The 12,619-nt window shown below is 41.6% G+C and overlaps 1 protein-coding gene across 1 annotated transcript in view; it reads right to left on the minus strand.

Moving 5' to 3' along the window:
• Positions 1-12,619, minus strand: part of tfg (trafficking from ER to golgi regulator) — a 46,111-nt gene that overhangs the window by 13,759 nt on the left and 19,733 nt on the right. Inside the window, exons 4-6 of the mRNA XM_084309432.1 lie at positions 6,247-6,393; positions 2,814-2,978; positions 1,080-1,220 (exon numbers count right to left, since the gene is read on the minus strand). Coding sequence (XP_084165558.1) covers positions 1,080-1,220; positions 2,814-2,978; positions 6,247-6,393 — 453 coding nt within the window. The remainder of the gene's footprint in view (positions 1-1,079; positions 1,221-2,813; positions 2,979-6,246; positions 6,394-12,619) is intronic.

Here is a 12,619-nt window from a genome sequence, read left to right on the forward strand (position 1 = left end):
CCAAGTATTCCGACTTCCTAAGAAACGCAGCCTACTCAACGGGGAGGACGTTTTTAATGGGGTACGTTTGGTAGTAATTTTGCAAACACCTCACATAATGGTAACAAAAACCACACACGCATGTTCTCTCTCTCACTCACACACACACAAACGCAATAGTTTAGGGCTCTCGATGGACTACCGGCAGTTAGAGATATTTGGAGGTGCTAAACCACCCACAATTCTTAGTCTCTTTATCCCTGTGGTCATCATTAACACATTAACCTCCCATAGCTACCTACTTATGTATGAAGAGTTCATTTGCAAAAAAACTATAAATGCCCCCATTCTGAACCCTGAGCGGGTTTTTTTGGTCACAAAAGCCGTTGTTCGTTGAAAATGCATTGCAGGGGCTGCTGGGTAGTGTAGAGGTCTACGCACTCGCCTACCACCGCAGATACCCGGGTTCGATTCCCTGGCCAGCGGTACCTCCGGCTCGGTTGGTCGTCCCCTATGAACACGATTGGGTGGTGATCGGGTGGGGTACGAGTCCTGGTCAGTTTACCGCAAATCAGCACGCAGTACTCAGGTCAGGTGACACAATATGGCTGCTCCTCTGAGCTGTGCTGTCTGAAAGTGGAACTCATATGTAATTTTCTAATTGCAGTGTATATATGCTCATATTCTATATTCAGAGTTAATTATATCGTTTACACTGCTTATTTTTTATCTTTATTATAATCTTGTTGCCTATATTTTTGTCTTCTACTATTACCATGCCCATACCTGTACCTCCCCCATGCTGCGATGACGGCCGCATTTCCCCAGCATCTTAATTCATTCTGTCGTGCAATTATGTTTCCCCCCCCCTAATGAATCTAATTGATATTACCTGTAATGCACAATAAAAAGAACGAAAATTACAAAAAAAATCTGTTTTAGCAAATTAACTCTCATGCCTGCTACTGTGAGGAATACATTCATTTATTTGCTTTATATTTATAGTGAATGTGAAAATCCATTACATTCAATATAACACTGCCCACACATTATGCTTGCATGCTGAATATGACCTGTGTGTGTGCATGTGTGCGCCTCACCATCCATGGCAGCTGGGGGTCCCTGCTGTACCCCTGCGTAAGGGGCCTGGGGCTGGGGTGGCGCAGCAGGAGCCGCTGATGAAGAGGAGGCAATACTGTCTGGAGTCCCCGAGCGCTCCTCTGCTGCTACACAAGGGGGAGCTAGTGAGACGAACAAAGACACACAGATATGGATGCGTTAGGATAACTACATCACGACAGAAGCAGTGTTATTATACTTGACCACATGACCGTACATGTTTTAGTTTAGTTTATTTATTTAGCACATTATTTAAAAAAAATAAAACAGTGCTAGGAGGGAACGAAGCCCAAAGGGCTTGTACAAAGTTCCACTCCCATCCCATTGTCCATAAACATATATGAACAAAATATGTAATGTAAACATGGTCTAGAAAATAAACTCAAAACAAGATCAGAGACATAAGGCAGACACTATAGCGAAAACATGGAAGATTGACTTGAGTCAATAACAAAAACAATATTTTTTTTTGTGCAAGAAGGCAAAGGAGGAGAATAACATATGAACAGTATATAATGACGAAAAAGAACAAGCAGCCATACAGTAGATATAACACTGATGCACAGGAGTAACTTAATGTGTTGATGATTTATGATGAAATTTAATTAGATTTTAATTGTTTTTTTTTAATATAGATAAGGAGGTTGACCTCAATGATGCACTTAAGAGTGTTCCAGAGTTTAGGACCTCTAAAGCTAATGTTGTATTGATGGCTAGATGTCCGGTGGAGTTTATTACTATGGTTTGTTGGATATGAGTGAATTTCTGATGAAAAGATGAAGAAACTATGGAAGGTATCAGGAAGATCGTGCCTATTGTTAATGAACTTGATTATGAATGAGCATGTTTGAAAGGTATTTAGTTTGTCAATTGTTAGTAGGGAATATTTGCAGAACAGAGGTGCAGATGGTTCATATCTGGTAGAGTGAGAAATAATCCTGAGGAACCTCTTCTGTTAAGATATGATGGACATACACATCACTATGACTTATGAGTCAACCTGGTCTCAGATCAGAACTATTTGATCAATACAGACCCAACAGTCTCTTAGGCAAAATTCTTTGGGGATTAAGAAAAGAAAGAAGGGCTTGAAGTCAATTGTATGTGGTTGAGTCTACACTGTTCTCATTTCAAATGATCAAAGAAAACCTTGAAGATAGAACATGTTTGTCTTTGAGTTTTTAAATCAGTGGACAGTACCAGTGTATTAATCAGTAAATAGTGGACAGTACCAGTGCATTAATCAGTAAATAGTGGACAGTAGCTGTGTTTTAATCAGTAAATAGCGGACAGTAGCTGTGTATTAATCAGTAAATAGTAGACAGTAGCTGTGTATTAATCAGTAAATAGTAGACAGTATTTTAATCAGTAATAGTGAACGGTACCAGTGTTTTAATCAGTAATAGTGAACGGTACCAGTGTTTTAATCAGTAATAGTGAACGGTACCAGTGTTTTAAGTAAATAGTGGACAGTAGCTGTGTTTTAATCAGTAAATAGTGGACAGTGCCAGTGTTTTAATCAGTAATAATGGACAGTACCAGTGTTTTAATCAGTAATAGTGGACAGTACCAGTGTTTTAATCAGTAAATAGTGGACAGTAGCTGTGTATTAATCAGTAAATAGTGGACAGTAGCTGTGTATTATTCAGTAAATAATGGACAGTACCAGTGTTTTAATCAGTAATAGTGAACAGTACCAGTGTTTTAATCAGTACCTGGGACCTGGTCCTCACTCAAGCCGAAGGCAGAGATGATATTCTTGCTGACCTCGTCCTGGTTCTTCAGAGGGTCAAAGGCCGACATGCTGGCTGCGCTGACCGGGGGGGCCAGCTTCATGGCTAGGTCGGCCGCCATCGCCTTCCCCTCGCGACCCTCCGATTCTGAGGGCCAGGGAGAGGAGGAGGAGAGGGATATATCAACAGAGGAGGAGAGGGATATATCAACACCAGTTAGCAGATGGAGTACACACCAGTGTAGGATAGATTATTTCTTAATGGAAAACTCCAACATTTTGGGGAATTAGCTTATTTGCCATCTACCCTGGAGTTAGACAAGAAGATGCTTACCTTTTTCTTCTCTGTGCATGCAGTAGAAGTAGGAAGACGTTTGGAACTAGGCTAATGGAAGAACCTACTTCCAGTGACTGACGCTAAGCTAGGCTAACAGTGCACGTCTTCCTACTCCTACTGCATGCACACTTTGCACAGAGAAGAAAAAGGGTATGCATCTTCTTGTCTAACTCCAGGGTAGATGCCAAATAAGCTAATTTCCCAAAATGTTGGCGTTTTCCTTTAATTGACCTATAAAAACCCTGCATTTGTAAGTGCTTGAGATTCAATTCAGTCAATTAAAAGGCATTTTGCTACCCTCAGGGTCTGATTCTATGGTGTTGTTTGCTTGTTGGGAGGCAATTTTATAAAAATGAAAATTCCTGTTTGTTGTTTGCTATATTCCAGGTTGTTTTCTTATCAACAATCACGCCATATAGCTAGCCATTTCCAAACCCAAGGTAATTTGTCCATGAGGACATTAAAAGTCTCATCTTATCTAAGTCTCCTCTGACACACAGAGGAAAGAGCCCCCAGCTATAGCCATTCCACCAGAGAATAAACCACAAGGTTGTTAAAATCACATTTAACAAAAAGGCACTCCAAGATGTAAAAGAGGCAATGGCACATTAAAGGTAGTGCCTATTTTTAGATTTGTTTCCACATTCCTTGAAGAGCCTCATTGACTCCCAACCAGACAGCTATGCACTAGAGATTCATACTTTTCCAGAAAACAAGACATTTTCTAAAAGGCACTGTTCTGGAAATCCCAGGAAAATATACTTGTTTTCAAGGCATAATTTTAACTATACCAGTCAAACTGTCATTATTTCAATAACCAGGACTAAATGAAACGAGGAAGAATATGCATAAACCTATGGGTTCCCAACCTGACAGCTTTAGTGTATTACCTGGTGTTATATGAATAATTATTAAGTGCAAAAGAACACCATTTACGTTATTAAATCAACATTAGAGAGCAGGTTGCCAACTTTTCTAATTTCTCATTTTGGGCATGAGATAGTCAATTGTATGTGGTTGAGCCTACACTCAAATAAAAGTACCAGTTTCTTTTTTTATCCGTACCAGTGTTTTAAATCAGTAAATAGTGGACAGTACCAGTGTATTAATCAGTACAAGGAGGCTATGCAGTCTCCATGATTACATTGGGGATCCATCCATCCATCCAGCCAGTGTGTGTGTGTGTGTGTGTGCGTGTGTGTTCTCTTAGAGCTGCCAACTTTTCTAATTTCTCATTTTGGGCATGAGATAGTCAATTGTATATGGTTGAGCCTACACTCAAATAAAAGTACCAGTTTCTTTTTTTATCAGTACCAGTGTTTTAAATCAGTAAATAGTGGACAGTACCAGTGTATTAATCAGTACAAGGAGGCTATGCCGTCTCCATGATTACATTGGGGATCCATCCATCCATCCAGCCAGTGTGTGTGTGTGTGTGTGTGTGTGTGTGTGTGTGTGTGTGTGTGTGTGTGTGTGTGTGTGTGTGTGTGTGTGTGTTGTGTTCTCTTAGAGCTGCCAACCTTTCTAATTTCTCGTTTTTGTGTCCATATGTGCATCTGTGTGCCTGCTTTTCCATGCAGCAGTAAAATAAGCTCTATTCATGTGGATCTCATTTAAGGAGCCGGTGTTGAACTGTAAAAGCAGAGCCTAACAATTTTGTCATTTTGATTTGGTATGACATGTTCCTTCATTTGGGTTTGGCACCGGTGTGTGAGATAGAGACATTATAGTGCTTGTTTCATGTCCAATGTGTGAGAGTTGGCAGCCCTGGTTTGTGTTTATCAGCAGGTACTGCTATGTACTTGATCTGCGAATAACCTGTGTACCCGATAGCGTGAACACTTTAGGCAACCAACATGCGCTTCCGCGTTGCTCTGAATTGCTCTGATTGGCTGAGCGCGCGCATGCGCATAAGCCGCGACGCGCTCCTCAGAGGCATGTAGTCACTGTGTGTTGTTGTAGCCACCGGGTAAGTCGCGATTTTTTTATTAGTTTGTCATGACAAACCAATTGCATAATCCAACATATGTGTAAAGGCACAACATATTCCAGTTAACGGTATATTTTTTTAATGATTCGTTACGGCGCAATCAATACTTCCATGCGTTCGGGACCTCCATGTTTTGGTGGTATTCATCAGAAAAATCGGATCCTGGATTCGGCTCCCATCAGTCGGGCAAGAACTGCGGGTTTTCAGCCTCTCTCCTCTCTCCTGGAGCTTAAGGGGGAGCCACGCTCGGCCAATCAGAGAAACGCGGAAGGCGCTCGGCCAATCAGAGAAACACGAAAGCGCATGTTGGTTGCCTAAAGTGTTCACGCCGCGTTATTTTTTTTCGTATCCGCAGTTTGCGGAGACGCTCTCTGATTGGCCACTAACGTTTCTGGTCATGTGACATGTGTGCCCAATCGTGTGACGCCTGTTTCTTTCACCGGTTAAGCTTAGGCACTCTTTCGAAGTTGGTTAAGGTTAGAGTTTGTCTTAGAGCAGGGCGATAGAACACCAGCCCTGATTCCAAACTCTAACCTTAACCAACTTCGAAAGAGTCGCCTAAGCTTAACCAGTGATAAACTAGGCGTTAGGTAGTTTGCATGCTGTTCGAGGCGGAAATGGGCGATTGGGCGCACATGTCACATGACCAGAAACGTCAGTGGCCAATCGGAGAGCGTCTCCGCAAACTGCGGCTACGGAAAAAAATAACGCACCCGATACTGATACCTAAATGGACTACATTCATTGCACACAACATCCACACACTCACTTTAAACACTTTTTAAACATTACACCGTATTTGATCTATATATTCGTACACATTTGCACTACCTCCTCTACCTCAATTTAGCATTTTACATTTTTGTACACTCTAGTTTTGTATAGTGTTTGGTCTTTTACTCCTTTACTCTAAACAAACAAAACAAAACTTGAAACATGAACTTCAACCACTTCTCTTGCGGGGAGAAATTCTGAGGTAAATTTACAAAATAGCTAAATGTTGTGCGTTTGTGAAACACAGAATGTGTGTGTGGTGTGTGTGGTGTGTGGTGTGTGGTGTGTGTGTGTGGTGTGTGTGTGTGTGTTCACCACTGTCTGGCACTGTAGAGGCCAGGCCATGCTCTGTGGGTGGCTCCAGGCTGTCCAGGAGGCTGTTGACTTTGTTCCTCAGCTCAATGAGCTCTCTGCGCAAATACTTCACTTGACAGGACTCCAGGGGCCGCGGCTGACTGTTCACTGAAGATGCGATGGAGGGAGAGAGAGAGGGGAGGGGTGAGAGTGGTGTGCAGGTGAGCATATTATTCATGTACTGTACACGTTGAGGAAACGTGGTCGAGCCAAGTCAAACATCTTTCCATCTCCTCAGTGCAGCATCCCGCTGTGTGCTAACCTGAGAGGCAAAGACGGATGGAACTGCAGTCCTGATCACTCTACCAGAAGACACTGTGTAGAGCCTCTGGCAAATACAAGGGCTAACGACGACAGGTACACACACACACACACAGTACATACATACACACATACAGTATAGTGCATACATACCTACATAGGGCCAATGCATGTAGAAGTATAACAGATACACTGGCACATTTTTATAATTTGGCCGCTAATAATCATCTTTTTGTCCCTACTCAATTAGATAATACCTTCACCATATGGAGAAGGCTCGGTCTCTCCACATTTAAAGATCTCTATAATCTCCAAAAAATTCAACCTTCCCCATTCAAGCCATTTGCGATACCTCCAGGCGTGACATTTCATAAAAAAATGTAATCCTAACTTCCTCAATATACCACAGTCCTCTGCTAGAGATGACATTTTAAACCTCCCTTCCTAGGCTCCGGGGCCTCATCTCGGGAATCCATTTCAGCATACCATCCCTCAGAGACGCCTCTCTCAATAAAATCAAGAGAGACGGGAGGAGGAATTAGGGGACGAGGTACCTGACGAATGGTGGAATGAGGCTCTGGGAAGAGTTAATGGCAGTACATCATGTGCTAAACCGGTGTAATTCATTTTAAGCTGTACCCACCTCCCCACGTCCTGGCTCGCCAGAATGTATCCCAACGTGGATGAGAATTGTAGCAGATGTTGTACCGTTCCAGCAACCCTGACGCACACCAGGGCTTTCCCTAAACAACGGTATAGGGCCGCCTCGCCACCATAAGAATGCGGCAGCACCACCATGTGTTTTAAATAAATAGATTCAAATATATATTCTTTGACATTTCTTTTTTTGCAGTAGCAAAAGCTTGGGCCAGCTTAGAAACAGACGCATCATTGTCTAATATGTGATTGCTCTGTCCCACTGTGTGTGTGTGTGTGTGTGTTTTTGTGTTCAAAGTTAAACTATTGTGCAACCTTATACACTGTACTTGAATAACTTATTTGGAACTTAACCTATTTGGAAGATACCCTTGTGTTTGTAGGGCTGACATTCGATTTCTTTTTTGGAATTCGAAGCTTCAGGGCAGAGAAAATTTTAAAAAGAAAATTTTAAATATATTTTTTTTTATGTTGTGAGAACTTGTACAGCACTTTGTTCAACTTTGTCAGTGCTGTAAAGGTTAAACCTTTTAAAATCTTAGACAAACAAAACACTTTGCTTTCATGAAATATTGTAAGCAGTCATTTGAGGCTTTATAAAAGCAGCACAATGAACACAAATCTGTCAGTGCTGAGTCCGACCTCATCTTAAATAACAAACAGCATTGCTTGTTGTAATTAACAAAGAGGCAGAGTTGATTTTTAATAATCGAATTTTATTTTCATATTCGAATCCCATGCCCATCGAACGAAGCTTCGAAGCTTTGAAGTATTTAAGACAGCCCTATGTGTTTGCCATGTTATGTTCTGCCTCCTGGACCACCCACTAGTTGCGAGTCTGCAGCACCATTCTTGTTGAAAGATCCCGGGGAGGAGTGCGTGGTCATGTCCTTCCCTATTTGGTTATTGGTCAGCAGTCTTCAAGACCCTACCACAGGCGAAAGCCCTAGATTTACAATTGAATGCATGTTCAGCCATCTTTGGCATAGCTGACCACCAGATCATTCATAAACATAAAGGACATCATAGCATTTACCACTCTACTTGCCCGTAGGAGGATTCTGTTGCACTGGAAGCCACCAAAAAACCTCCCTATGGATGACTGATCTTATGCTTCACTTAAGTCTTGAAAAGATTAAATACACACTTAAGACTCTAAGGGCGTGTTCACACCTGAAAGTCCGGGGATAGTCCGGACTTTCTGGTGGACCAAATGTGAAAATGATACATTGTTTGATTTGGTCTGCGTTCACATTACCCTGTCTGGTGCGGATCTAATTTGTAAACAAAGGACATGCTGTCGCATCTATTGGACTATAGCACTCACAAACGTAAACAGTTGCCGGCAGCGTAATGAGAGAGATACTATTACGAGCACAGCGCAAGTCGACTAGAGAGTAGAGAGAGAGAGAGAGAGAGAGAGAGAGAGAGAGAGAGAGAGAGAGACATCTTTCCTTCCTGCGTAAGCTGTCAACTAGCAGTCCGTGTTAGACAGCTGCATAGAAGCAGCTCGAGATGCATTGTTGTTACTAGAGCTGGTCCACGCTGCTATTATGAAATGACCCAAAAAGCAGAAAAGTATGCTTTTTTTCTTTATCTGAGAGAATGTCTGCGAATGTCCTCCTCATGCAGGAGAAAGTTGGCGTGTGTGTTCGTGACACACACAAACACAACGACTGCAAAAAGTCGAGTCCCATGTATATTATTGCAAGAGATAATTCATACATATTATGAAAAGCCAATCTGTTGTTTAGAATTTGGATGGGGGGTCCGCGCGCAGCGCGAGTCTAGAGTAGAGAGAGAGAGGAAGAGAGAGACTGCGAGTCTAGAGAGAGAGAGAGAGAGAGAGGAAGAGAGACTGTCCGCGCGCCTGTCATTAATTTGAGTTGGGTCGCGCGACCGCCTCCACTAGGCACCTGTCACTCATTTGCTCTAGATTAGGTATTATATAAAGTTCGATCGCGTTCACACCAACAGCAAATTAACCATGGTCCACTTTGAAACGAACCGAGTCCCAACTTTTCAAGAGGACCATGGTTCGGTTGTTTGGTCCTCATTATAGTTCGGTTTGCGTTCACACCTGTACAAACCAAACGGACTATCGATCTAAAGGGACCATGGTCCACTTAAAGTGGACCAAACAGGGTAGGTGTGAACGCGCCCTAAGTCTTAGAGGATCCAAGGACCGCTTCTACTCCACATAATGATGTTCTAGGTCATCGACAAATCCCTCCCCGATATCTCATGACTGCTACTGTAGTTGAGTGGCAAAATGAAAGACAATTCCTTTTATTTATTTTCAAAAGTTCAAATTATACTGTAAAATTATACTTTTCTATATGCCTGTAATCCCTACCATTTTCAATAAATTAAAAAAAAAAAGTCCCGTCTCTCGCTTAGGTGCGTGCTGTCCAGAGGCACTGTGCAATTACAACTATCCAAACACACGACGATAATGGTTTTTGGGATTGCTTGCCATTATGAAAAAGCATGAACAAATTCTCTTTTACATTGAGATCCATTCAAACTTTATCTTGGGGGGGGGAAAGTAACAGGCCTACGTGTGTATATATATATATATATATATATATATATATATATATATATATATATATTAGAGCTGGGCCGTTAATGGCGTTAATGTGCTGCGTTAACGCTATACTAGTATCGCGCAATAATATAATTAACGCATTCATCTTAAAAAAAATAAATAAAAAAAAACGTTTTTTTTTTTACATTTTTTTTTTTACCTTTATTTACCCAGGGTAGGTTCGCTGAGCACAGATGCTCTTTTTCAGGAACGCCCTGCTTCACATTCACACAGTTCCATTCACACCTGGGAGCTGCCCAGTACAACCACAGTTGACACCATTGGCCACTGAGCAACTCCACTGGAGCAGTTGATTCAAGCCATGTCACATAGTTCAAGTTTGAAATGATTCTTTCTGTTTTGCTCCTGAGAGTGTGCTAGATACTGTACTGTACTGGTAATATTATTTATTTGTGTTAACTTCTGAATAAAACAACTTATTAAACACAAGTACATCTTATTGAACATTATTTTGATATTTCATTACCAATTATCATAGCAAAACAGCTTTTTCAAACAGTCTGTAATGCATTTTGGAAACGGGAGATGGGCTCATGGTGTAATGGGCCACCTGGCCTGAGAAACATGAGGAAAGAAAAAGTAAGGACTTACTTCTGGTCATTATTTGGGTAGAACACACATATTTTGAATGCCTTCGGCAGGTTTTTTTCTTTTTTTTTTGAGCCATTTTAATCTAGATTAAATCCAGGATTGCAGATAGATTAAAAAAATTAATCTATGCTCACCTCTAATATATATATATATATATATATATATATATATATATATATATATAGACGAGATATACTGAGCTTTCCAGGTGAGTGACAGCACCGCAGAGACCAAGTCAAACAAGAGAGGAGAATGTTCAGGGGTAATTGAGATGAACAGTTGTGTATATACACACAGATCACAGGCCACCCAAAATAAGTACAGGATGGCAGGCCAGCCGAGCAACACACGGATTCATGTGCAGTATGTGTGTGTAGGCTATACGCTTCTCGGTGAAAAGGAATGCTACAGGTTGGACAACACCCTGAGAAGCAGGTAATGCAAACTGTCTGCACGCCTGAGAGGAGTGAACAGGTGGTTCGGGAGCAGCACATTACACACAGCGGGGTCGAGGCAGCGCGGCAGCAGCACTGTGACGATATACCGTGGGTGGCTGTTATATGTAACGTAAAGATAAATAAACCCAAGCTGTAATCTGGGAGAGCAAGGCGGCGGCGGCCTCCTGCAGGTGTATAAAGGGAATTTCTGCGGCTAATCACCGAGAGGCGAGGGACAGATCCATCATCCCCGACTCAATGTGCAGAGAAGCAAGGCATTCGCAGGGATGATGGATCCGTCCCCCGGCCTCATCCGCCGAACGTGATTCACACTGTGGGTCTGGGGCTTAAAGGGAAAGTCCACTCTAAAATTGAAGTTACATGTGTCATTTATATAATATTGTGTACAGCTCAGTTTCAATTTGAGAATATGAACAATTCTCCCCTTAAGCTGAAAACCAGACAGACAAGATTCTAATGTCATAGGACACTACGGCAGTACTGCTCCATAGACAACTTATAGGACACTATGACAGTACTACTGTTCCGTAGACAGTGAATATTGGAACAACTTATAGGACTATGACAGTACTACTGTTCCGTAGACAGTGAATATTGGAACAACTTATAGGACACTATGACAGTACTACTGTTCCGTAGACAGTGAATATTGGAACAACTTATATAGGACACTATGACAGTACTGCTCCATAGACAGTGAATATTGGAACAACTTATAGGACACTATGACAGTACTACTGTTCCGTAGACAGTGAATATTGGAACAACTTATATAGGACACTATGACAGTACTGCTCCATAGACAGTGAATATTGGAACAACTTATAGGACACTGACAGTACTACTGCTCCATAGACAGTGAATATTGGAATAACTCATAGGACACTACGACAGTACTACTGTTCCGTAGACAGTGAATAATGGAGCAACTCGTAGGACATTATGACTGAGTAGCCATGGTGATTGTACTGGGATATGGGTAAATTTTCTGATTCAGAGCTGTAAGCCCTACATTTAAACAAGCACAAATATGCAAAAGCTGCAATCGCGTATGCACATGTATTCACGCATCCAGATAGACATCCTCATCATATTCATCATGATCAAGTTTCTTTAATAGTTGTCATACAGAAGTACAGAATACTTTTATACAAAATGCTTCTTTCTGTTACGCTCCAGAGACTGTGCTAGACAAAAGATAAGTATGAAATAAAATAAGTATAGCAAGTAAAAGTAAAAAATAGAAGTCACATACGTAGACACAAGTGTGTTCAGTATGTACATATGTACAATGTTCAATGCAGGATAGCAGTAACTGAGTTACCATACAATATACTATGCAATATACTAATATACAATCTACTATATAGTGCAGAGCAGAAATGGGATGAGGTACAATTTAGGTACAATTTACAGTAAGGTGTCCTGAGGTATGGGTTGTAGTGCAAATTCTTTGCCAATAAATATAAAGTGTGTCTATCTAGGTGTTCTAAAGTGTGTAGAGTGGGTTCTGCACAGGGTTGATTGTTTAAAGTGAGTGTGTGCGGATGTGTGTGCTGTGAGTGCATTTGATGGTTGTTGCATAGTGTTATTGTTCATTGAGCAACCTGATGGCCTGGGGATAGAAGCTTCTTCTGAGTCTTTCTGTGCTTGCCATGAGACTCCGGTATCGCTTGCCTGACCGCAGCAGTTCAAAGAGGCAGTTGTTTGGGTGGCTGGAGTCATTGATAATTCTCTTAGCCTTACCCCTGCACCG

This window comes from Notolepis coatsorum, assembly GCF_963971535.1.
Source record: "Notolepis coatsorum genome assembly, chromosome: 3".
NCBI classification, from domain to species: Eukaryota; Metazoa; Chordata; class Actinopteri; order Aulopiformes; family Paralepididae; genus Notolepis; species Notolepis coatsorum.